Genomic DNA, 27,494 nt, shown 5'->3' on the forward strand with positions numbered 1-27,494 from the left:
TTGTTGAGAATTATTGGAAGGCCGAAGGCCGTTTATGTGAATTGCATGAAATTATATTGTGCATGCTGCCAGTTGTGGATATTAAATGTGTTTTTATGCAGGTTGTAAGTTTGGGGATTGTTCAATTTACAGGGAAAACTCTGCCGAAATTTCTGCAGAAAGTCTCGTACCTTTATTCCAATTTGGGAAAAAAAAAAAAGGGTATAGTTTTAGAAGTGGGCCCGACATCGGGGTGATGTCGGGAATTTCTACAGAATTCGCCTCGAGTTTTGGGAAATTCGAGGCGGGTCCTTTTAGTGGTGGGAAAATGAAATTAATGGTTGGGGTGGGAGGTAGGGGTGGCTGCACAGGTGGGAGAAGGAGAGATGAGTTGTGGATGTTGACTGCTAGGTTTTCCCTGAGAAGGAGGGGGCGAGGGCGAGTTGGGGTGGGGATTGGGTGATTGAAGAACCCCTTTTTTTATTGTTTATTATTTTAAAAAATAAAAAAGGGTAAATACGGAAATACAATTAATGTTCTTTTGTGTAATTAAAATATTAGTTTAAGTGAGAGGGAAGTGACACGTGTTATGAATAAAAGAATGAAAATCCAAAAGAAGAGTTAGAAAAAAGATGGCTAGCATTCCCCCATCCTTAAACACAAAAATCCAAAGGCTTTCCAGAAGAGAAGGCCTCTTCCTTCTGTTCAAAGGCTTCCCATTTCGAATATATCAATGGCAGAAGCAACAAAGAGGTAGCACTTTAGAGTCCTTTCTGCTTTGGTTCCTTGTCACATCTCCATTCGCTCTAATTGTTTCTGCTTACCATTTTTGTGTTATGAATTTGGTGTTTTTGTTTTTCAAGGTATGCGGTTGTTACTGGGGCAAACAAAGGCATAGGATTGGAAACTGTGAGGCAATTGGCCTCAAATGGATTCACTGTAGTTTTAACTGCCAGAGATGAGAAAAGGGGTCTTGAAGCTGCTGAGAAACTCAAAGAGTCTGGCCTCTCAGGTCAAGTGGTTTTTCATCAACTTGATGTGGCTAACCCTGCTACTGTTGCTTCTTTGGCAGACTTCATCAAAACCCAGTTTGGGAAACTCGATATCTTGGTATGTATATGATCATAGCTGCAGGTTTCTTGAAAAAGTTTATGTCTCTTGAATTGAACTCTTAATCCGAACGCGATTTAATTGAAGGAGATGAAATATGGAATCATATAGCAAATGAAATTGGAGAATAAAAATAGCAAACCAAGTGATAACTAGCTTAATAAATGTCATCAAGAAGTTAATCTTTGAAATAATTAGAAGTCTTAGGGTTTTTGAAGAACAAAATAAGTTTCACATAAACTACCAGTTGTGGAAGATTTTACTTTCAAATCTAACTCTATGTCTGCCACTCTGTTTTTATTTCTTGGAATCCTTTCATATATGATATGATCCCTTTCTGTACAATTTACAAGTACCCTAGAAAGATCCGTGGCTGGAATTAAGGGGTTTGGCAAAGTAGCATAATTATTGTGCTTTTTTGAAGGCATTGGCCTTTATGGTTGGTATGGTTGTAAAAACAAAGAGATTGTCAGAGTACTCTGAGGATCTATCAACTTTCTTTTCATTTCATTTTCTATAAAATAAAAAAATCTGTTCTTTTCTTTACTAAAAGAAAACAGAAAGTGAAACAGTTGGACTCTGCACAGGTGAACAATGCAGGGATTTTTGGAAGCATATTAGATGGTGATGCTTTTAAAGCTGTAATAGCCTCTGGTGCCGTGGTAAGTCTTTTGCATAATTTTTATCAATAGCTATCAAAAACTAAAAGCTTCAATGTATGTGCCAAAGTGAGAATTTAAACTGATCTGTGGTTTGGCAAACTTTAATAAACATTTTTCTTGTTTGGGGTGTTGTGTAAGTGGTGGGCAATAGGCATCATAATAATAGGTTTGTTTTTGCTGATACAGGAAGGAGGAGAAGTTGATTTGAGTAAACTAGTGACTGAAACGTATGAGTTAACAGAAGAATGCTTGCAAATAAACTATTATGGTGCTAAAAGAACAGCTGAAGCACTTATCCCACTCCTCCAGTTATCTGACTCACCGAGAATTGTTAATGTTTCGTCTGGCTCGGGGAAGTTAAAGAAGATACCAAGTGATTGGGCTAAAGGAGTTTTTACTGATGCCGAAAACCTAACACAAGAGAGAATAGATGAGGTACTGACTGAGCTTCTAAAAGATTTCAAGGAGGGTTCACTTGAAAGTAAGGGCTGGCCTTCTTCTATGCCTGCCTATATAGTCTCAAAAGCAGCACTGAACGCATACACAAGGATTCTAGCAAAGAAGTACCCCACTTTTCGTATCAATTCAGTCTGCCCTGGCTTTGTCAAAACAGATATAAACTTCAATGCCGGCGTCTTGCCTGTCGAAGAGGGTGGTGCCAGGATTGTGAAGTTAGCATTGCTGCCCAATGATGGCCCTACTGGCTCCTTCTTTGTTCACAATGAAGTGTCAGATTTTTGATTGAAGATGATCCATTTATGCAAATTTAATACGAGTCATTTATTGGGCAACATCTGGTACTGTAATGTAATTTTAAGTACTTTGGTATGTATATTGATTGAAGGATCTAGTGCATTGTTTACATTTCTACTATTCATCTGGCTCTTGGACTCATATTATCATTTACAATGTTATTCAGTCAGAAATTCTATGTGACCGATGTCCGGTATTATCGATAGTATATCAATAACATTTCGGTATATTTTGTTAGACTTAAGTTAGAGACAATAATATTGACAGTCCATAATTTAATTAAGGACGAAGTGTGGAGAAGAATTGATTATTCAATATTATCCAACTTAAATTGTAATACCACAATCGCAAACTTCTGCAGTCAATGTGTAAACGAAGGCATAGGATTGGAAACTGTCAAGCAGTTGGCCTCAAAACGATTCACTGTAGTCTTAACTGCCAGAGATGAGAAGAGGGGTCTTGAAGTTGTTGGGAAACTCAAAAGAGTCTGGCCCCTCAGGTCAAGTGATTTTTCATTAGCTTGATGTGGCTAACCAGTAACACAGGAGAAGGTTAATGTTAAATTGAGTGGCTGATATATATCATGCTTATTGTGTCCACTTCCAGTTGTGTACACGTACCAAGTACCCTAGAAAGATCAGTGGCTGGAATTAAGGGGTTTGACGAAGTAGCATTCTCCTTGTTCCAATCAAGGGGAGAGAGTCTTGGGTAAGGCAGCCGCATGCGAAATCACACTCACAAAGAGTTAAGACCCGCATTCAGAGGAGTCTCACCCTTATTTAAGTGTGCTACCGGTGCGGCAGTTTTATCGAAGATTTTTTCCTATCAAAAGGTGAAATTTGTCACAAGTAAATTAATATCCATGTTTCTACTAGGATATATTAGTCAATTAGAAATTTTCTGCACAGTTGAAAAGTCTTGCATGCGAAACTGCTTGCCACTGCCACCACCAAAATTCTTCAACAACGTGAGCACTTGCGTCACCACGACCCCGTTATTTTCCTTTAAAATCTTCAAAACACAATTCCAAACAAGTCTTGGTCCCTCTTTCACCACAATATCCAATTACTGATAGAAAACACTAGAAGCATCCTCCCTCCAGTATGTATATAGGAACAACAGAACCAACAATTTTCATCTTCTTCTTAATATTTATCTTAATATAATCCCCAGAATTCAAAGGCTTTTCAAGAACATTTCACTATAAAAGAGAAGAAGGCTGTTGCTGTTTAATACACATCTCAATTTTCACAGACCGTCCCGTTTCGAATCTATCAATGGCAGAAGTAACAAAGAGGTAGCACTTTAAAGTACTGCTTTCATAACAATTTCTCACTATTTTTGTGTTCTGAATTTGGTGTTTTTTGTTTTCTCAGGTATGCAATTGTTACTGGAGCAAACAAAGGCGTAGGATTGGAAACTGTCAGGCAGTTGGCCTCAAATGGATTTATTGTAGTCTTGACTGCCAGAGATGGCAAGAGGGGTCTTGAAGCTGTTGAGAAACTCAAAGAGTCTGGCCTCTCTGGTCAAGTGGTTTTTCATCAACTTGATGTATCTAACCCTGCTACTGTTGCTTCCTTGGCAGATTCATCAAAAACCAGTTTGGGAAACTGGATATCTTGGTATGTATATGATCATAGCTGCAGGTTTCTTGAAAAAGTTTCTGTCTTTTGAATCCAACTCTTAATCCAAATGCGATTTTGTTGAAGGAATTGGAGAATAAAAATAGCAAACCATCTACAACTCTGTTTTTATTTCTTGGAATCCTTTCATATATGATGTGATCCCTTTCTGTACAATTTACAAGTACCCTATAAAGATCAGTGGCTGGAGTTAAGGGGTTTGGAAAAGTAGCATGGTTGGTTTGGTTGTAAAACAAAGAGATTATCCAAGTAATCAGAGGATCTATCAACTTTCTTTTCATTTCATTTTCTATAGAAAAAAATTATGTTCTTTTCTTTGCTAAAAGAAAACAGATAGTGAAACAGTTGGACTCTGCACAGGTGAACAATGCAGGGATTTTTAGAAGCATAATAGATGTTGATGCTTCTAAAGCTGCTGTAGCCTCTGGTGCCATGGTAAGTCTTTTGCATAATTTTATCAATAGCTATCAAAAACTAAAAGCTTCAATCTATATGCCAAAGTGAGAATTTAAAATGATCTGTGGTTTGGCAAACTTTAATCAACACTTTTCTTGTTTGGGGTGTTGTGCAAGTGGTGGGCAATAGGCACCATAATAATAAGTTTGTTTTTGCTGATACAGGCAAGAGGAGAAGTTGATTTGAGTAAACTAGTGACTGAAACTTATGAGTTAACAGAAGAATGCTTGCAAATAAACTATTATGGTGCTAAAAGAACAGCTGAAGCACTTATCCCACTCCTCCAGTTTTCTGACTCACCGAGAATTGTTAATGTTTCGGCTGGCTTGGGGATGTTAAACAACATACCAAGCAATTGGGCTAGAGGAGTTTTTACTGATGCCGAAAACCTAACAGAAGAGAGAGTAGATGAGGTACTGACTGAGCTTCTAAAAGATTTCAAGGAGGGTTCACTTGAAAGTAAGGGCTGGCCTTCTTCTATGCCTGCCTATATAGTCTCAAAAGCAGCACTGAACGCATATACAAGGATTCTAGCAAAGAAGTACCCCAATTTTCGTATCAATTCAGTCTGCCCTGGCTATGTCAAAACAGATATGAACTTCAATGCCGGCGTCTTGCCTGTCGAAGAAGGTGGTGCCAGGGTTGTGAAGTTAGCATTGCTGCCCAATGATGGCCCTACTGGCTCCTTCTTTGTTCAGAATGAAGTGTCGGATCTTTGATTGAAGATGATCCATTCATGCATATTTAATACATGTCACTTATTGGGCAACTTTTTGTACTGTAATGTAATTTTAAGTATTTTGGACACCAGCAGATCCTTTTTTGGTTCTTTCTACATTCAATACGAGGATGGCATGTATATGATGCTTTCTATCTAGGTAAAATTTCACCAAAGCACAATGTTTAAATAACAAAAGAAACTGCACCCCAAAAAAGAATAGAAAAGTTCAGGTGTTTCTGGTCTCACAGGAAGCTCTCAGCTGACTTGACCTTCCCTTTTGGTTTTTGGGGAAAGACTTAGCTGTCCTGGGGTGACTACTCCTTGTACATTCCTATAGAATCTTGTGATGTATGCAAGTTTCTTGCGTTTAGAGAGGAGAGACAACACTCTTAAATAAAGGCCGAAAAAGTCACATTTGTTATAAAACTAAAGAAATTGAAGAGAGAATTTAGAGAATTCAAATAGCGACGGGAATGCTCTTCTGTTATTTTCATTGAGATTTTCTTCTATATCTACAAATGAGAATGAAGCTATAGTTTTATAGGCAAAGCCTTGGCTAACAATTCGGTAAATAGAAGACTCTAGGAAGGTGTATGGAGATTCCCTTCCAACATGTGGGCGCCACCTTATCATCTTACAACAACATTAAGAGGTCTCACCCTGTTTTGAGTGTGCTACCAGTCATTATGAGATCCATGTTTCAACATGATATTATTATTTACCTTACCAGTCAATCAGAAAAAGTAAGTAGGGTCTATACAAAATTAGAAATTGAATTCTTGATTTGAGAGGAATTCAATTTTTGAGTGGGAGGTGGTATTTTAATTTCAAGGGAACTAACTTATTAGAAATTCATCTTTTTTACTCATTATATCCTCACACAATTTTAAAATTTTAAAATTTGTCATCTATTTTAACTCGACAACGAGGACATTCTAGTAAATAGTACAACTCCTACCCCAATTTCATATGGTTTAATAAACAACTTTAATAGGAATTTGGAATCTAACTCTCCTCAATCCATATAATTTAGCAAACAACTTCAATAAGAATACAGATTCTAATTCTCCTCAATCTAACTCATCCTCAATTCAATTCCTCTTAATCCGTACTCACCACCCCCATTCTTTTCCTTCTAGAAAACGTTAGAAGCATCCTCAATCCAGTATTTATATAGGAACAAACGAATCAAAAAATTTCTTCTTCTTATTATTATTTATTTGAATATAGACCTCAAAATTCAAAGGCTTTCCAAGAACATTACACTATAAAACAAAAGAAGGCTCCTTCCTTCTTTTTAATTAATCTCAATTCTCACAGATATCAATGGCAGAAGCAACAAAGAGGTAGCACTTTAAAGTCCTTTATGCTTTGAAGTACTGCTTCCATAACAATTTCTCACTATTTTTTGTGTTATGAATTTGGTGGTTGTGTTTTGTCAGGTATGCAGTTGTTACTGGAGCAAACAAAGGCATAGGATTGGAAACTGTGAGCCAATTGGCCTCAAATGGATTCACTGTAGTCTTAACTGCCAGAGATGAGAAAAGGGGTCTTGAAGCTGTTGAGAAACTCAAAGAATCTGGCCTCTCAGGTCAAGTGGTTTTTCATCAACTTGATGTGGCTAACCCTGCTACTGTTGCTTCCTTGGCAGAGTTCATCAAAACCCAGTTTGGAAAACTCGATATCTTGGTATGTGTATGATCATAGCTGCAGGTTTCTTGAAAAAGTTTCTGTCTTTTGAAATAATTATGTCTTAGGCGTACACAATATCCACACAGGTGAAGGTTATATTAGAGAGTGTAAAATTGAGTGGCTGATCCATAATTGCTTGCTTATTGTGACCACTTCCAGTCGTGGAAGATTTTACTATCAAATCTGACTCTATGTCTGTCACATTGTTTTTTCGGTTTTTTTTGTTTTTTTGTTTTTTTGTTTTTTTGTGTGTGGAATTCTTTCCATATATATGCTATATGATCCCTCTCTGTGCAATTTACACGTACCTAGAAAGATCAGTGGCTGGAGTTAAGGGGTTTGGGAAAGGCATAATTGTTGGCCCTTGTGGTTGGTTTGGTTGTAACAACAAAAAAGATTTATCCAAGTAATCAAAGGATCTACCTTCTTCCAATTAATTTCATTTTCTAGACAAATTTCAGTTCTTTTCTTTGCTAAAAGAACCCAAATAGTGAAACAGTTGGACTCTGCACAGGTGAACAATGCAGGGATTAGTGGACGCCAAGTAGACGGTGATGCTCTTAAAGCTGTAGTAGACTCTGGTGCCATGGTAAGTCTTTTGGATAATTTTTATCAATAGCTATCAAAAACTAAAAACTTCAATGTATGTGCTTAATATGAATGTAAGTTCTCATGATGTCTTCCTCTGTCTTGAAATATTTTCATTGTGATGTGCATGTCAAACTTTGATCACCATTTTTCTTGTTTGGGATGGTTGTAAGTGGTTGGCAATAGCCACCATAATAAGTTTGTTCTTACTGATGCAGGAAAGAGGAGAAGTTGATTGGAGTAAATTAAAGATAGAAACTTATGAGTTGGCAGAAGAATGCTTGCAAATAAACTACTATGGTGCTAAAAAAACGGCTGAAGCACTTATCCCACTCCTCCAGTTATCTGACTCACCGAGAATTGTTAATGTTTCCTCTTCCTTGGGGAAGTTAAAGAACATACCTAGTGATTGGGCTAAAGGAGTTTTTACTGATGCTGATAACCTAACAGAAGAGGGAGTAGGTGAGGTACTGACTGAGCTTCTAAAAGCCTTCAAGGAGGGTTCACTTGAAAGTAAGGGCTGGCCTTCTTCTTTGTCTGCCTATATAGTCTCAAAAGCTGCGCTAAATGCTTATACAAGGATTCTAGCAAAGAAGTACCCCGATATTCGTATCAATTCGGTATGCCCTGGCTTTGTCAAAACAGATCTAAACTCCAATGCCGGCGTCTTGCCTGTCGAAGAAGGTGGTGCCAGGGTTGTGAGGATAGCATTGCTGCCCAATGATGGCCCTTCTGGTTCCTTCTTTGTTCAGTATGAAGTGTCAGATCCTTGATTGAAGATGATCCATTTATGCAAATTTAATACATGTCACTTGTTGGGCAGCATCTTGAACTTTGATGTAATTTAAGTATATTTGGAACCAGCAGCGGATCCTTTTTATGTTCTTTCTACATTCAATAAGAGGATGGCATATATGATGCTTATTGTTGTAGCCATATTCAATTGTGCAACATTCTCTATCTAATAGTCCTCTATGATTGCATCTCTGTGAAATTATCTCCCACATCTGGAATTGATTGAAGGATCTGGTGCATTGTTTGTTCACATTTCTACTATTCATCTGGCTCTTGAACTCATGTTATTATTTGCATTGTTATTCAGTCAGAAATTCTATGTGATTCATGTCCATCGTTTGATCGATATTATTGATGGTATATTGATAACATTTAGGTATATTTTGTTAGACATATGTCAGAGACAATAATATTGACACCTTATTGGCAATCCGTCATTTAATTAAGAAATAAGTGTAGAGAAGAATTTATTCTTCAATATTATGCAACTTAAATTGTAGAAGCACAATCGCAAACTTCTGCAGTCAATTGTTTAAAAAAACAAAAAGACAACATAGGTCTCGTTAACAATTATGTAATTTTGGAGCGGTTAAATTCACCAATCTTGCCGGCGAAACTGCTTCAGCCTTGGCATGTGGTTGATGGTTGAGTTAAGCTCTCTCTGCTCTGCCACCACCACCAAAATGCTTAAACAATGGGAGCACTTGCGTCACCACCCCCATTCTTTTCCTTAATTCTTAAAAGAAAAATCCAACCAAATGTTGTTTTCCCATCAGATTACTTCTAGGAAACATTCGACGCAAGCATCCTCCCTCCAGTATAGGAACAAACGAGTCTTAACAATTTTCTTGCTCTTATTATTATTTATTTGAATATAAAACTTGAAATGTGCAAAGGTTTTCCCACAGACAGACGATCCCATAAACGAATCAGCAATGGCAGAAGCAAGAAAGAGGTGGCACCTTAGAGTCCATACCCTTTGATCTATAACAATTTCTCACTCTTGTTTTTGTTTCCCTTTTGCTTTCCTACTTTTGTTATGAAATTGGTGTTTTTTCTTTTGTTTTTCCAGGTATGCAGTTGTTACTGGGGCAAACAAAGGCATAGGATTGGAAACTGTCAGGCAGTTGGCCTCAAAAGGATTCACTGTAGTCTTAACTGCCAGAGATGAGAAGAGGGGTCTTGAAGCTGTTGAGAAATTCAAAGAATCTGGCCTCTCAGGTCAAGTGGTTTTTCATCAACTTGATGTGGCTAACCCTGCTAGTCTTGCTCCTTTGGCAGACTTCATCAAAACCCAGTTTGGGAAACTCGATATCTTGGTATGTATGATCATAGCTACAGGGTTAATGTAAAATTGAGTGATCTATATCATGCTTATTGTGTCCACTTCCAGTTGTGGAAGATTTTACTTTGAAGTCTATATCTAACTCTAACTATATGAAAGATCAGTGACTGGAATTAAGTGGTGTGACAAAGTAGCATACTTATTGGCCGTCTTTGAAGAGCACTGGTTGGTTATAGCAGATAGTTTATCCAAGTAATCAAAGCATCTACCAACTTTCTTTTAATTCCATCTTGCAGATGTTTTTTTCTTTGCTTTTGTTTGCAAAAGTAAAACAAATAGTGAAACAGTTGGACTCTGCACAGGTGAACAATGCAGGGATTGGTGGAAGCACAGCAGATCCTGATGCCTTTAGAGCTGTAGTAGAGTCTGGTGCCTTTGTAAGTCTTTCAGATAATTCTTATCAATAGCTACCAAAAACTTAAAGCTTTAATGTATGTGCTTAATGTGAAAATTTAAATTGATCTGTGGTTTGGCTTAATGCTATGGCAATTAGTAGGGGAAATGATCTGTGTAACATCACCAGTCCGGTATGATTCGGGTGGGTGTGTAAGTGGTGGGCAATAGGCACCATAATAATAAGTTTGTTTTTGCTGATACAGGAAAGAGGAGGAGTTGATTTTAGTAAACTAGTGACTGAAACTTATGAGTTAACAGAAGAATGCTTGCAAATAAACTATTATGGTGCTAGGAGAACAGCTGAAGCACTTATCCCACTCCTCCAGTTATCCGATTCACCGAGAATTGTTAATGTTTCGTCTTTCATGGGGAAGTTAAACAACATACCGAGCGGTTGGGCTAAAGTAGTTTTTACTGATGCAGAAAACCTGACAGAAGAGAGACTAGATGAGGTACTGACTGAGCTTTTAAAAGCCTTCAAGGAGGGTTCACTTGAAAGTAAGGGCTTTCCTTCTTCTTTGTCTGCCTATATAGTCTCAAAAGCTGCACTGAACGCATATACTAGGATTCTAGCAAAGAAGTACCCCACTTTTCGTATCAATTCCTTATGCCCTGGCTTTGTCAAAACAGATATAAACTACAATGTCGGTGTCCTACCTGTCGAAGAAGGGGCTGCAAGGGTTATGAAGTTAGCATTGCTGCCCAATGATGGCCCTTCTGGCTCCTTCTTTGTTGAGTACGAAGTGTCAGATTTTTAATTGAAGATGATCCGTTTATGCAAATTAAATACATGTCATTTATTTGGCAGGATCTTGAATTTTTAATGTAACAAAGTGTATTTGGACCCAGCACCACCAGATCCCTTTTAAGTTCTTTCTACATTCAATATGACTCGAGGACAACATACAATAGTCCTGTATGATTACATCTTTGTGAAATTATCTTCCACATATGGAATTGATTGAATGATCTAATACATTGCTTGTTTACATTTCTACTTATCAACTGGTTGTTGAACTCATATTATCATTTACATTATTATTCAACTAGAAATTCTATGTGATTGATATCCGTTCTTTGATCGATATTATCGATAATATTTTAGTATATTTTGTTATGAATATGCTGATAACAATTATATTAACACTTAATCCACAATTCTTTCATTAATTAAAAAATGACGTAGGTATAAAGAAGAATTGATTATCCAACAATCCGTCAATCCCTCATTCCATCAATATTATTGTATTCAATTGTTAAATAAAGAAAAAGACAATTGTCGTGTTCAATGCAAAACTACTTAAGACTTCGCATGTTACGACTTTTTTGCCTATACACTCCAATGGTGGCTGAGACATTGGGGAAGCCCTTGTGAACATGTTGAAAGGTCTCTCTGGTCTGTCAGCGTGTGCGCTTGCGTCACTACCTTCATACTTTTCCTTAACGAAAATTCTACAGACAAAAATCCAAGCAAATGCTGTTCCATCTATCTTTCCCATTCAAATGATGTCATATCTCATCTCACTATATCTCACCAAACCCAGTTGTTAACTTATTATTACTTTCATGACCCAAAAAAGAAAAAGTTACTTTTACGTTTTCCGTTTTTTGCTATACCACTGTTTTGTCAATAAGGACACAATTATACTTTTATAAATCCAAACTAACAAACGCCATAATGGGCTTACTCATTGACTAAAAACTAACAAAAATATAAAATCACTTGAGCAAGACCCAAAAGTATATAGGGTATTTAGAAGATCTTAATTAGTGCACTTCCCACATGTAAGCTTATAAATAGGACCCGAAATATAGAAGAATTTTATAATAAATTTAAGGAATAACTCAATTTGTCTTTCGAAATTAAAATAAAAAGTTAAATTTCTATTACGGATACTCTCATGTTTACTTCACATTGAGAAATGAAAAATACAAATGACACCCACAAAAAAAGTAAAAATTCAAGCCGCATGTGAAATCACACTCACAAAGAGTTAAGACCCACATTCAGAGGGTCTCACCCTTATTTGAGTGCCACCGGTGCCGCTGTCCCGTTTAAGATTTTTTTTCCTATCAAAAGGTGAAGGTTGCCACAAGTAAATTAATGTATGTATTTTATATCTAGTGGGGATGAAAAAGTAAGGTGATCCATGTTTCTATAGGATATTATTATTTACATTATTAGTCAATTAGAATAGTCACATCCACACCAGTCTTTGCATGCGAAACTGCTTACTGCCCTGCAACTGCCTTCACCAAAATTCTCCCACAAACCCATTCTTTTCCTTAAAAATCTTTAAAACAAAATTTGGTCCCTCTGTCAACGCAATTTCCAATTAATGTTAGAAACCACTAGAAGCATATAGGAACAAAAGAATCAACAATTTTCTTCTTCATATTATTTATTTGAATATGACCTCAAAATTCAAAGGCTTTCCAAGAACATTCACTATAAAAGAAAAGAAGGCTCCTTCTGTTTAACACACATCTCAATTCTCACAGACCGTCCCGTTTCGAACCTATCAATGGCAGAAGCAACAAAGAGGTAGCACTTTAGACTTCATTATGCTTTGTTTCCTTGTCCGATTTCCAATCCCTTTAATTGTTTTTGTTTCTATGAATTTGGTGTTTGTGTTTTCTTAGGTATGCAGTTGTTACTGGAGCAAACAAAGGTATAGGATTGGAAACTGTAAGGCAGTTGGCCTCAAATGGGTTCACCGTAGTCTTAACTGCCCGAGATGAGAAGAGGGGTCTTGAAGCTGTTGAGAAACTCAAAGAGTCTGGCCTCTCAGGTCAAGTGGTTTTTCATCAACTTGATGTGGTTGACCCTGCTACTGTTGCTTCTTTGGCAGACTTCATCAAAACCCAGTTTGGGAAACTCGATATCTTGGTATGTATATGATCATAGCTACAGGTTTCTTGAAAAAGTTTCTGTCTTTTGAATCTAACTCTTAATCCGAATGCGATTTAGTTGGAGGAGATGAAATATGGAATTGGAAAATGAAAATAGCAAACCAAGTAATAACTAGCTTAGTAATATCTTCAACAAGTTAATCTTTGAAATAATTAGAAGTCTTAGGCTTTTTGAAGAACAAAACAAGTTTCACATAACTACCAGTCTGCCACTCTGTTTTTGTTTCTTGGAATCTTTTTATATATGATATGATCCCTTTCTGTACAATTTAGAAGTACCCTAGAAAGATCAGTGGCTGGAGGTACGGGGTTTGGCAAAGTAGCATAATTATGGGCTTCTTTAAAGGGCATTGGCCTTTATGGTTAGTTTGGTTTTAACAACAAAGAGATTGTAAGAGTAATCAGAGGATCTATAAACTTTCTTTTCCTTTCATTTTCTATAAAGATTTTCTGTTCTTTTCTTTGCTAAAAGAAAACAGATAGTGAAACAGTTGGACTCTGCACAGGTGAACAATGCAGGGATTGGTGGAAGCATAGTAGATGGTGATGCTTTTAAAGCTGCTGTAGCCTCCGGTGCCACGGTAAGTCTTTTGCATAATTTTTTATCAATAGCTATCAAAAACTAAAAGCTTCAATATATGTGCCGAAGTGAGAATTTAAACTGATCTGTGGTTTGGCATACTTTAATCAACGTTTTTCTTGTTTGGGGTGGGTGTGTAAGTGGTGGGCAATAGGCACCATAATAATAAGTTTGTTTTTGCTGATACAGGAAAGAGCAGGAGTTGATTTGAGTAAACTAGTGACTGAAACTTATGAGTTAACAGAAGAATGCTTGCAAATAAACTATTATGGTGCTAAAGGAACAGCTGAAGCACTTATCCCACTCCTCCAGTTATCTGACTCACCGAGAATTGTTAATGTTTCTTCTGTCATGGGGATGTTAAACAACATACCAAGCGATTGGGCTAGAGGAGTTTTTACTGATCCCGAAAACCTAACAGAAGAGAGAGTAGATGAGGTACTGACTGAGCTTCTAAAAGATTTCAAGGAGGGTTCACTTGAAAGTAAGGGCTGGCCTTCTTCTATGCCTGCCTATATAGTCTCAAAAGCAGCACTGAACGCATATACAAGGATTCTAGCAAAGAAGTACCCCACTTTTCGTATCAATTCGGTCTGCCCTGGCTTTGTCAAAACAGATATAAACTATAATGTCGGTGTCCTACCTGTCGAAGAAGGGGCTGCAAGGGTTATGAAGTTAGCATTGCTGCCCAATGATGGCCCTTCTGGTTCCTTCTTTGTTGAGTATGAAGTGTCAGATTTTTAATTGAAGATGATCCGTTTATGCAAATTAAATACATGTCATTTATTTGGCAGGATCTTGAATTTTTAATGTAACAAAGTGTATTTGGACCCAGCACCAGATCATTTTTAAGTTCTTTCTACATTCAATGTGACTCGAGGATGACATACAATAGTCCTGTATGATTGCATCTCTGTGAAATTATCTTCTTTCCACTTATCAACTGGCTCTTGAATCCATATTATCATTTACATTATTATTCAACTAGAAATTCTATGTGATTGATATTCTGTCCTTTGATCGATACTATCAATAACATTTCGGTATATTTTGTTATGGATATGTTGACAATGATTATATTAACACTTTATCGACAATCCGCCGTTAATTAAGACTAAACTTTCACTTTGGGAAAAAGCCAAAATTTTTTCAAAAAAGACATAAAAAGCTCTCAAAAACATGCAAATGTAAAGGATTTCTTAGGAAATTCAAAAATAAATAAGGGCAATTTTGTCCATTTTGACTTCTTTTAAAAAAATTCTCTCTCTTTGGTCTTTTTTTCAAAGTCTCTCCAGAAAATTTCGGTGCAAGTTGAAAAACGGATTTTATAATGTATCGATAATTTTGTCAAATCCCCATTCTTTCCCTTTATTCTTAAACACAAAAATCCAAACAAATCCGATTACTTCTTATTATTTATTTGAATATAGTCCTCGAAATTCAAAGGCTTCTTCCTTCTGTTTAATACGTATCTCAATTCTCACAGACCATCCCATTTCGAATATATCAATGGCAGAAGCAACAAAGAGGTAGCACTTTAAAGTCCTTTATGCTTTGAAGGCCTTGATGACAATTTCTCACTATTTTTTGTGTTATAAATTTGGTGTTTGTGTTTTCGCAGGTATGCAGTTGTTACTGGAGCAAACAAAGGCATAGGATTGGAAACTGTGAGGCAATTGGCCTCAAATGGATTCACTGTAGTCTTAACTGCCAGAGATGAGAAAAGGGGTCTTGAAGCTGTTGAGAAACTCAAAGAATCTGGCCTCTCAGGTCAAGTGGTTTTTCATCAACTTGATGTGGCTAACCCTGCTACTGTTGCTTCCTTGGCAGAGTTCATCAAAACCCAGTTTGGAAAACTCGATATCTTGGTATGTGTATGATCATAGCTGCAGGTTTCTTGAAAAAGTTTCTGTCTTTTGAAATAATTATGTCTTAGGCGTACACAATATCCACACAGGTGAAGGTTATATTAGAGAGTGTAAAATTGAGTGGCTGATCCATAATTGCTTGCTTATTGTGACCACTTCCAGTCGTGGAAGATTTTACTATCAAATCTGACTCTATGTCTGTCACATTGTTTTTTCGGTTTTTTTTGTTTTTTTGTTTTTTTGTTTTTTTGTGTGTGGAATTCTTTCCATATATATGCTATATGATCCCTCTCTGTGCAATTTACACGTACCTAGAAAGATCAGTGGCTGGAGTTAAGGGGTTTGGGAAAGGCATAATTGTTGGCCCTTGTGGTTGGTTTGGTTGTAACAACAAAAAAGATTTATCCAAGTAATCAAAGGATCTACCTTCTTCCAATTAATTTCATTTTCTAGACAAATTTCAGTTCTTTTCTTTGCTAAAAGAACCCAAATAGTGAAACAGTTGGACTCTGCACAGGTGAACAATGCAGGGATTAGTGGACGCCAAGTAGACGGTGATGCTCTTAAAGCTGTAGTAGACTCTGGTGCCATGGTAAGTCTTTTGGATGATTTTTATCAATAGCTATCAAAAACTAAAAGCTTCAATGTATGTGCTTAATATGAATGTAAGTTCTCATGATGTCTTCCTCTGTCTTGAAATATTTTCATTGTGATGTGCATGTCAAACTTTGATCACCATTTTTCTTGTTTGGGATGGTTGTAAGTGGTTGGCAATAGCCACCATAATAAGTTTGTTCTTACTGATGCAGGAAAGAGGAGAAGTTGATTGGAGTAAATTAAAGATAGAAACTTATGAGTTGGCAGAAGAATGCTTGCAAATAAACTACTATGGTGCTAAAAAAACGGCTGAAGCACTTATCCCACTCCTCCAGTTATCTGACTCACCGAGAATTGTTAATGTTTCCTCTTCCTTGGGGAAGTTAAAGAACATACCTAGTGATTGGGCTAAAGGAGTTTTTACTGATGCTGATAACCTAACAGAAGAGGGAGTAGGTGAGGTACTGACTGAGCTTCTAAAAGCCTTCAAGGAGGGTTCACTTGAAAGTAAGGGCTGGCCTTCTTCTTTGTCTGCCTATATAGTCTCAAAAGCTGCGCTAAATGCTTATACAAGGATTCTAGCAAAGAAGTACCCCGATATTCGTATCAATTCGGTATGCCCTGGCTTTGTCAAAACAGATCTAAACTCCAATGCCGGCGTCTTGCCTGTCGAAGAAGGTGGTGCCAGGGTTGTGAGGATAGCATTGCTGCCCAATGATGGCCCTTCTGGTTCCTTCTTTGTTCAGTATGAAGTGTCAGATCCTTGATTGAAGATGATCCATTTATGCAAATTTAATACATGTCACTTGTTGGGCAGCATCTTGAACTTTGATGTAATTTAAGTATATTTGGAACCAGCAGCGGATCCTTTTTATGTTCTTTCTACATTCAATAAGAGGATGGCATATATGATGCTTATTGTTGTAGCCATATTCAATTGTGCAACATTCTCTATCTAATAGTCCTCTATGATTGCATCTCTGTGAAATTATCTCCCACATCTGGAATTGATTGAAGGATCTGGTGCATTGTTTGTTCACATTTCTACTATTCATCTGGCTCTTGAACTCATGTTATTATTTGCATTGTTATTCAGTCAGAAATTCTATGTGATTCATGTCCATCGTTTGATCGATATTATTGATGGTATATTGATAACATTTAGGTATATTTTGTTAGACATATGTCAGAGACAATAATATTGACACCTTATTGGCAATCCGTCATTTAATTAAGAAATAAGTGTAGAGAAGAATTTATTCTTCAATATTATGCAACTTAAATTGTAGAAGCACAATCGCAAACTTCTGCAGTCAATTGTTTAAAAAAACAAAAAGACAACATAGGTCTCGTTAACAATTATGTAATTTTGGAGCGGTTAAATTCACCAATCTTGCCGGCGAAACTGCTTCAGCCTTGGCATGTGGTTGATGGTTGAGTTAAGCTCTCTCTGCTCTGCCACCACCACCAAAATGCTTAAACAATGGGAGCACTTGCGTCACCACCCCCATTCTTTTCCTTAATTCTTAAAAGAAAAATCCAACCAAATGTTGTTTTCCCATCAGATTACTTCTAGGAAACATTCGACGCAAGCATCCTCCCTCCAGTATAGGAACAAACGAGTCTTAACAATTTTCTTGCTCTTATTATTATTTATTTGAATATAAAACTTGAAATGTGCAAAGGTTTTCCCACAGACAGACGATCCCATAAACGAATCAGCAATGGCAGAAGCAAGAAAGAGGTGGCACCTTAGAGTCCATACCCTTTGATCTATAACAATTTCTCACTCTTGTTTTTGTTTCCCTTTTGCTTTCCTACTTTTGTTATGAAATTGGTGTTTTTTCTTTTGTTTTTCCAGGTATGCAGTTGTTACTGGGGCAAACAAAGGCATAGGATTGGAAACTGTCAGGCAGTTGGCCTCAAAAGGATTCACTGTAGTCTTAACTGCCAGAGATGAGAAGAGGGGTCTTGAAGCTGTTGAGAAATTCAAAGAATCTGGCCTCTCAGGTCAAGTGGTTTTTCATCAACTTGATGTGGCTAACCCTGCTAGTCTTGCTCCTTTGGCAGACTTCATCAAAACCCAGTTTGGGAAACTCGATATCTTGGTATGTATGATCATAGCTACAGGGTTAATGTAAAATTGAGTGATCTATATCATGCTTATTGTGTCCACTTCCAGTTGTGGAAGATTTTACTTTGAAGTCTATATCTAACTCTAACTATATGAAAGATCAGTGACTGGAATTAAGTGGTGTGACAAAGTAGCATACTTATTGGCCGTCTTTGAAGAGCACTGGTTGGTTATAGCAGATAGTTTATCCAAGTAATCAAAGCATCTACCAACTTTCTTTTAATTCCATCTTGCAGATGTTTTTTTCTTTGCTTTTGTTTGCAAAAGTAAAACAAATAGTGAAACAGTTGGACTCTGCACAGGTGAACAATGCAGGGATTGGTGGAAGCACAGCAGATCCTGATGCCTTTAGAGCTGTAGTAGAGTCTGGTGCCTTTGTAAGTCTTTCAGATAATTCTTATCAATAGCTACCAAAAACTTAAAGCTTTAATGTATGTGCTTAATGTGAAAATTTAAATTGATCTGTGGTTTGGCTTAATGCTATGGCAATTAGTAGGGGAAATGATCTGTGTAACATCACCAGTCCGGTATGATTCGGGTGGGTGTGTAAGTGGTGGGCAATAGGCACCATAATAATAAGTTTGTTTTTGCTGATACAGGAAAGAGGAGGAGTTGATTTTAGTAAACTAGTGACTGAAACTTATGAGTTAACAGAAGAATGCTTGCAAATAAACTATTATGGTGCTAGGAGAACAGCTGAAGCACTTATCCCACTCCTCCAGTTATCCGATTCACCGAGAATTGTTAATGTTTCGTCTTTCATGGGGAAGTTAAACAACATACCGAGCGGTTGGGCTAAAGTGGTTTTTACTGATGCAGAAAACCTAACAGAAGAGAGACTAGATGAGGTACTGACTGAGCTTTTAAAAGCATTCAAGGAGGGTTCACTTGAAAGTAAGGGCTTTCCTTCTTCTTTGTCAGCCTATATGGTCTCAAAAGCTGCACTGAACGCATATACTAGGATTCTAGCAAAGAAGTACCCCACTTTTCGTATCAATTCGTTATGCCCTGGCTTTGTCAAAACAGATATAAACTACAATGTCGGTGTCCTACCTGTCGAAGAAGGGGCTGCAAGGGTTATGAAGTTAGCACTGCTGCCCAATGATGGCCCTTCTGGCTCCTTCTTTGTTGAGTACGAAGTGTCAGATTTTTAATTGAAGATGATCCGTTTATGCAAATTAAATACATGTCATTTATTTGGCAGGATCTTGAAATTTTAATGTAACAAAGTGTATTTGGACCCAGCACCAGATCCCTTTTAAGTTCTTTCTACATTCAATATGACTCGAGGACAACATACAATAGTCCTGTATGATTGCATCTTTGTGAAATTATCTTCCACATATGGAATTTGATTGAAGGATCTAATACATTGCTTGTTTATATTTCTACTTATCAACTGGCTGTTGAACTCATATTATCATTTACATTATTATTCAACCAGAAATTCTATGTGATTGATATCCGTTCTTTGATCGATACTATCGATAACATTTTGGTATATTTTGTTATGGATATGTTGACAACAATTATATTAACAATTTATCTACAATTCTTTCATTAATTAAGAAATAACGTAGGTATAAAGAAGAATTGATTATCCAACAATCCGTCAATCCCTCATTCCATCAATATTATTGTATTCAATTGTTTAATAAAGAAAAAGACAATTGTCGTGTTCAACGCAAAACTACTTGAGACGTCGCATGTTACGACTTTTTTGCCTATACACTCCAATGGTGGCTGAGACATTGGGGAAGCCCTTGTGAACATGTTGTTGAAAGGTCTCCCTGGTCTGTCAACGTGTGCGCTTGCGTCACTACCTTCATACTTTTCCTTAACGAAAATTCTACAGACAAAAATCCAAGCAAATGCTGTTCCATCTATCTTTCCCATTCAAATGATGTCATATCTCATCTCACTATATCTCACCAAACCCAGTTGTTAACTTATTATTACTTTCATGACCCAAAAAAGAAAAAGTTACTTTTACGTTTTCCGTTTTTTGCTATACCACTGTTTTGTCAATAAGGACACAATTATACTTTTATAAATCCAAACTAACAAACGCCATAATGGGCTTACTCATTGACTAAAAACTAACAAAAATATAAAATCACTTGAGCAAGACCCAAAAGTATATAGGGTATTTAGAAGATCTTAATTAGTGCACTTCCCACATGTAAGCTTATAAATAGGACCCGAAATATAGAAGAATTCTACAATAAATTTAAGGAAAAACTCAATTTGTCTTTCGAAATTAAAATAAGGAGTTAAATTTTTATTACGGATACTCCCATATTTACTTCACATTGAGAAATGAAAAATACAAATGACACCCACAAAAAAAATAAAAATTCAATTCTTTAATCACACTCACAAAGAGTTAAGACCCACATTCAGAAGGTCTCACCCTTATTTAAAAACTGTAAGGCAGTTGGCCTCAAATGGGTTCACCGTAGTCTTAACTGCCCGAGATGAGAAGAGGGGTCTTGAAGCTGTTGAGAAACTCAAAGAGTCTGGCCTCTCAGGTCAAGTGGTTTTTCATCAACTTGATGTGGTTGACCCTGCTACTGTTGCTTCTTTGGCAGACTTCATCAAAACCCAGTTTGGGAAACTCGATATCTTGGTATGTATATGATCATAGCTACAGGTTTCTTGAAAAAGTTTCTGTCTTTTGAATCTAACTCTTAATCCGAATGCGATTTAGTTGGAGGAGATGAAATATGGAATTGGAAAATGAAAATAGCAAACCAAGTAATAACTAGCTTAGTAATATCTTCAACAAGTTAATCTTTGAAATAATTAGAAGTCTTAGGCTTTTTGAAGAACAAAACAAGTTTCACATAACTACCAGTCTGCCACTCTGTTTTTGTTTCTTGGAATCTTTTTATATATGATATGATCCCTTTCTGTACAATTTAGAAGTACCCTAGAAAGATCAGTGGCTGGAGGTACGGGGTTTGGCAAAGTAGCATAATTATGGGCTTCTTTAAAGGGCATTGGCCTTTATGGTTAGTTTGGTTTTAACAACAAAGAGATTGTAAGAGTAATCAGAGGATCTATAAACTTTCTTTTCCTTTCATTTTCTATAAAGATTTTCTGTTCTTTTCTTTGCTAAAAGAAAACAGATAGTGAAACAGTTGGACTCTGCACAGGTGAACAATGCAGGGATTGGTGGAAGCATAGTAGATGGTGATGCTTTTAAAGCTGCTGTAGCCTCCGGTGCCACGGTAAGTCTTTTGCATAATTTTTTATCAATAGCTATCAAAAACTAAAAGCTTCAATATATGTGCCGAAGTGAGAATTTAAACTGATCTGTGGTTTGGCATACTTTAATCAACGTTTTTCTTGTTTGGGGTGGGTGTGTAAGTGGTGGGCAATAGGCACCATAATAATAAGTTTGTTTTTGCTGATACAGGAAAGAGGAGGAGTTGATTTTAGTAAACTAGTGACTGAAACTTATGAGTTAACAGAAGAATGCTTGCAAATAAACTATTATGGTGCTAGGAGAACAGCTGAAGCACTTATCCCACTCCTCCAGTTATCCGATTCACCGAGAATTGTTAATGTTTCGTCTTTCATGGGGAAGTTAAACAACATACCGAGCGGTTGGGCTAAAGTAGTTTTTACTGATGCAGAAAACCTGACAGAAGAGAGACTAGATGAGGTACTGACTGAGCTTTTAAAAGCCTTCAAGGAGGGTTCACTTGAAAGTAAGGGCTTTCCTTCTTCTTTGTCTGCCTATATAGTCTCAAAAGCTGCACTGAACGCATATACTAGGATTCTAGCAAAGAAGTACCCCACTTTTCGTATCAATTCCTTATGCCCTGGCTTTGTCAAAACAGATATAAACTACAATGTCGGTGTCCTACCTGTCGAAGAAGGGGCTGCAAGGGTTATGAAGTTAGCATTGCTGCCCAATGATGGCCCTTCTGGCTCCTTCTTTGTTGAGTACGAAGTGTCAGATTTTTAATTGAAGATGATCCGTTTATGCAAATTAAAAACATGTCATTTATTTGGCAGGATATTGAATTTTTAATGTAACAAAGTGTATTTGGACCCAGCACCACCAGATCCCTTTTAAGTTCTTTCTACATTCAATATGACTCGAGGACAACATACAATAGTCCTATATGATTGCATCTTTGTGAAATTATCTTCCACATATGGAATTGATTGAAGGATCTAATACATTGCTTGTTTACATTTCTACTTATCAACTGGCTGTTGAACTCATATTATCATTTACATTATTATTCAACTAGAAATTCTATGTGATTGATATTCGTTCTTTAATCGATACTATCGATAACATTTTGGTATATTTTGTTATGGATATGCTGACAACAATTATATTAACACTTAATCCACAATTATTTCATTAATTAAGAAATGACGTAGGTATAAAGAAGAATTGATTATCCAACAATCCGTCAATCCCACATTCCATCAATATTATTGTATTCAATTGTTAAATAAAGAAAAAGACAATTGTCGTGTTCAATGCAAAACTACTTAAGACTTCGCATGTTACGACTTTTTTGCCTATACACTCCAATGGTGGCTGAGACATTGGGGAAGCCCTTGTGAACATGTTGAAAGGTCTCTCTGGTCTGTCAACGTGTGCGCTTGCGTCACTACCTTCATACTTTTCCTTAACGAAAATTCTACAGACAAAAATCCAAGCAAATGCTGTTCCATCTATCTTTCCCATTCAAATGATGTCACATCTCATCTCACTATATCTCACCAAACCCAGTTATTAACTTATTATTACTTTCATGACCCAAAAAAGAAAAAGTTACTTTTACGTTTTCCGTTTTTTGCTATACAACTTTTTTGTCAATAAGGACACAATTGTACTTTTATAAATCCAAACTAACAAACGCCATAATGGGCTTACTCATTGACTAAAAACTAACAAAAATATAAAATCACTTGAGCAAGACCCAAAAGTATATAGGGTATTTAGAAGATCTTAATTAGTGCACTTCCCACATGTAAGCTTATAAATAGGACCCGAAATATAGAAGAATTCTACAATAAATTTAAGGAAAAACTCAATTTGTCTTTCGAAATTAAAATAAGGAGTTAAATTTCTATTACGGATGCTTCCATGTTTACTTTACATTGAGAAATGAAAAATATAAATGACACCCACAAAAAAAGTAAAAAATCAATTCTTGAATAGGACAGCCGCATATGAAATCACACTCACAAAGAGTTAAGACCCACATTCAGAGGGTCTCACCCTTATTTGAGTGCCACCGGTGCCACGGTCCCGTTTAAGATTTTTTTCCTATCAAAAGGTGAAGGTTGCCACAAGTAAATTAATGTATGTATTTTATATGTAGTGGGGATGAAAAAGTAAGGTGATCCATGTTTCTATAGGATATTATTATTCGAAAATTCTGTGGTGCCCTGGCTGTATCTGTACAGCCACTTATCCAAGGGTTCAGTTTGCATTTCAAAAATGGATGGCTGAGATTGAATGACTGGATAACCTATTCAGCCCTTTGTTATTTAGCAGCTAACTCACACGTGCGGTAGGAAGCAGTGAGATTGAATACTTAGCTCTCCTCTCTGGTTGCCCAAATTGAAATTCGTAAGAGCCCATCCAATTCTGAGCGCCTCCAGGAACTCTTCCTTTTGCTTGCCCAAATCCAAATCCCTAGCGCCTCCACGAACTCCTCTCTTCTTGCCCACTGTCTCTGCTTGGCTGCGATGTCTTGTCTCTGCTTCAGAAGGAAGTCTTCCTCTCACTTGCCCAAATTCATCGTAAGTGCGTCCAACTCTTGTCTGTGCTTGGGCAAAACGCAGCTGCAAGAAGGTAATGCTCACTGAATTGAGGTCCTCAAGTCTTCTCTCTGCTTGCCCAAAACTCATATGCAGATACCAAATTGATGGCTTGCCCAAAACTCATATGCAGATACCAAATTGATGGTGGGTCCAACCTCCATGATGAAATGGTCACCAAATTGGAGGTATTTAATTAATTTAATTTGTTTTGTTGGCATTGTCTGATATAGAATTTCAATTTCGCAGGGGAATTAATTTGTAATAACAACGTGGTTGTAAAGATTTCGAAGATCCTTGGCTGTTAACGACGACATTTGAGTTGGTGGCAAAAGGAAGTGTAAGGAGAGGCCTTTGAAAGTATGGAAACATCAAGTAAGATTTCAAAGAACCCTCTTTCTGGTTTAGGACTTGAATGTGATTTGGGTAATGAGTTGATGCAATTGCATGTTTTTGGTTGCAAAACAGTTATACGTGGTGCAATTATTGACCTGAGTATGTGCAATTGCATGAGATTATTCATTTGTGTTTTTTTTAAGAGAAAGTATGTTAGCACATAGAGTATAAGGTCATTTCAGTTTGAAATTATGTTTCTCAGGCATGAAGGGGTCTGGTAAGATGGACAGGGGTCTAGAGACATCAAATGGTGGTTGTAGTGATTCAGGGTATCTGGGTGGTTGTGAAAGGTCGAGTCATAGGGCACCGACAACAGAGACTGGGCATATGTCGGTCCAACATATGGTTAGTCAAAGCAGTGATGATAATGATGTTGACATGATTGCACCGAGGAAAGAAGATGTTATGGGGAAGGAGTTTAAAACGATAGAATTAGCAGAAGAATATTATATGAGTTATGCAAAGGGCATTGGATTTAGCGTGAGAAAAGACAAATTGGTGCGAAATGCGGAAGGGAAAATATGTAGGAGACGGTGGTGTTGTTCTAAAGAAGGTTTGAGAAATGAGAAGTTTAATGATCGATCAGATAGGATTCGACCACCAAAGCCAATTACAAGAGAGAATTGTTCTGCCCATTTTTGGGTGGGTTATGAGAAGAAACGTGACGTTTACGTCGTTACAAATTTTGAACCACATCACAATCATCAACTAGTTACTCCACTTGAATCACCATATCTCCGATGTAACCGTGTTGTTCGAAATTCTGATTTAGCACAAGCAGTGGCAATGCGAAGAGCATTGGTTAGAACATGTCAAACATATGAGTATATGGTCGACCAATGTGGCGGGTATTTAAATGTTGGTTTTCAAATAAAGGATCTGTACAATAAGTTGGATGCATCACGGAGGGAAATTTTGCTCGACGGTGACACAGAAGCTGCACTATCTTACTTGAAAGCGAAAGGAGCAATGGATCCAGAATTCTTTTGTAAGTTCAGTGTTGACGAGGAAAATAGGCTTGGTAATTTGTTTTGGAGGGACTCCACTTCACTTTTGGATTACATTGCCTACGGGGACGTCCTCATATTTGACAGCACATACAAAACAAATGTTTATGACAAGCCCCTAGTGTTGTTTGTTGGTTCGAACAACTACCGTTCTACTGTAATGTTTGGTTGTGCATTATTGCAGGACGAGACATTTGAAACTTACAAGTGGTTATTGGAAACATTCATGGCATCCATGAAAGATAAGAAGCCAATATCAATATTGACGGATGGCGATGAGGCAATGCGTAAAGCCATTGATGATGTGTTTCCCATGTCTAACCATCGGTTGTGCTCATGGCATGTGTCAAGGAATGCACAAAATAACTTGAAGGATGATGAATTGGTAAGAAATTTTCAGGCATGTATTTGGGAACCATTTGCATTGGACGAGTTTGAGAAGAAATGGGAGGTTCTAAGGGAAAGAGCGAGGACTCCGAAACAAAAAGAATGGTTGGAAATGATGTATGCAAAAAGTGACTCATGGGCTGAATCATGTTTGAGAGGAAAGTTTTTTGGTGGTATGTGCACCACTCGACGCGTGGAGTCTATGAACAAGTATGTGAAAGATTACTTGAGGAAAGGTGTGAAGTTGTTTGAATGTATTCCAGCAATTGATAGGGCTATGTTACGTCTTAGGAATACCACGGCAAAGGATGGTTTCAACGCAAAGTACTCAACACCAGTCCTTAAAACCGCATTGACAAAACTCGAGCAACAAGCTTCTTTGATTTACACGCATAGATGCTTTGTATTGGTTCGTCATGAGATCGAATCTTGTTCAGCACTCATCCATGATAATGTGATGCATAATTTTGGAGGTCGTGTATACGTATTGTCAAAATATGGTGAACCGCATAATAAATGGACTTGTGTTTACCACGGTGGGGAACAGATACGGATACAGTGTGGATGTCGGAAATATGAAAGTGAAGGGATCCCGTGTTGCCACCTGTTTTATGTAATGAAGTGTGAGCACCTTACGGAAATTCCTCCAGCACTCATAATGAAGAGATGGACAAAGAGTGCCCAAACTGATACATGTAGGGAATTTATCAGCAAAGGCGAAGACAGTAGCAAGGAAGTTGTAGAAATGGCGAGGTATGGAAGTTTAAGTGCTATGTCAAACAAAGTTTGTTTTTATGCATCAAAGAGTGCAAATGGTTATGCCATGTTGACGAATGAGTTTAGTAGATTGGAGGGAATTTGTGAAGGCTTACGGCAAAAGGAAGAAGAGACGAGTCTGAAATTGGGTAGCGCTGAGCAATGTCCTTCAAATATTGTGAAAGATCCAAATATCGTTAAGACAAAAGGCTGTCAAGCAAGGCAGGGTGGAACGCGCAAGCGTCGACAATGTCAATTGTGTCGCGGATATGGACATACAAAGCGTAATTGCTCTCAAAGAAACTTGCATCCAAGTAGAAATGCAGGTGTGAATATCCCATCAGGTACTGAAAGCTATCAGTATAGTTCTGATAAAGGGCCGTCCCCGGACATTAGCTACAGTTATCCTAGTCAAACGATTTCTCAATGCAGAAGCAACAATGTGGTTGATTTCTCTGGTTCTGATAGTTTTTCTACTGCAGACCCAACCGGTTCTACCCCTAACAGTGACGATGGTTTCTCATTCGACAATGGTGAACCTAATTCCCTATGTACTGGTTCAACCCAAAACAATTGTAGTTTTGGAACTTGGTTTACATGTAAAAATTGACATGAAATGTAGATTCAGTAATAGACAATATGCTTTCATATGATATTAAGTTATTGTTTTATGTATGTAATGTTAAGAAACGATGTTATGACTTGTAGGGGGTGCTTGAACGGAAGTTTTATGTAGGAGGCGGTGATCCAATATTGTCATGTAGCACAATTGATTTTCCTAAATATCCCCAATTTCAATAAACACTATGTGCTTAACTCTAATATTGAATAATAAACATACGGTCATCATAAAGAATTGGCTTCGTTTTCTTTGTCTTTGCGCCATACATTAATTACGTTTGCGTTTTGAAGGTATG

At 37.2% G+C, this 27,494-nt stretch overlaps 3 protein-coding genes and 2 pseudogenes across 3 annotated transcripts; all 5 read left to right on the top strand.

Annotated features, from left to right (window-relative positions):
* The first annotated feature begins 621 nt into the window (after nucleotides 1–621).
* On the top strand, nucleotides 622–5,416 carry LOC117618275 (annotated as a pseudogene).
* A 983-nt stretch (nucleotides 5,417–6,399) lies between these two features.
* LOC117618276 lies at nucleotides 6,400–14,604 on the top strand (annotated as a pseudogene).
* Nucleotides 14,605–15,142: 538 nt separating this feature from the next.
* LOC117618277 ((+)-neomenthol dehydrogenase-like) lies at nucleotides 15,143–16,865 on the top strand. Its single transcript, XM_034347871.1, has 4 exons — nucleotides 15,143–15,162; nucleotides 15,255–15,501; nucleotides 16,019–16,093; nucleotides 16,311–16,865. The coding sequence occupies exons 1-4, from the start codon at nucleotides 15,143–15,145 to the stop codon at nucleotides 16,863–16,865; spliced, it is 897 nt and encodes a 298-aa protein (XP_034203762.1).
* A 900-nt stretch (nucleotides 16,866–17,765) lies between these two features.
* LOC117618278 ((+)-neomenthol dehydrogenase-like) lies at nucleotides 17,766–22,411 on the top strand. Its single transcript, XM_034347872.1, has 7 exons — nucleotides 17,766–17,842; nucleotides 17,960–18,206; nucleotides 18,535–18,613; nucleotides 18,839–19,373; nucleotides 20,666–20,861; nucleotides 21,364–21,465; nucleotides 21,654–22,411. Exons 1-7 carry the CDS (start codon nucleotides 17,823–17,825, stop codon nucleotides 22,206–22,208), a joined length of 1,734 nt encoding a protein of 577 aa, XP_034203763.1. The 5' UTR covers nucleotides 17,766–17,822; the 3' UTR covers nucleotides 22,209–22,411.
* Nucleotides 22,412–24,393: 1,982 nt separating this feature from the next.
* Nucleotides 24,394–27,187, top strand: LOC117618279 (protein FAR1-RELATED SEQUENCE 5-like). Its single transcript, XM_034347873.1, has 2 exons — nucleotides 24,394–24,526; nucleotides 24,630–27,187. The coding sequence occupies exons 1-2, from the start codon at nucleotides 24,394–24,396 to the stop codon at nucleotides 27,185–27,187; spliced, it is 2,691 nt and encodes an 896-aa protein (XP_034203764.1).
* Nucleotides 27,188–27,494: the final 307 nt, after the last annotated feature.

Source organism: Prunus dulcis, chromosome 2, assembly GCF_902201215.1.
Source record: "Prunus dulcis chromosome 2, ALMONDv2, whole genome shotgun sequence".
NCBI classification, from domain to species: Eukaryota; Viridiplantae; Streptophyta; class Magnoliopsida; order Rosales; family Rosaceae; genus Prunus; species Prunus dulcis.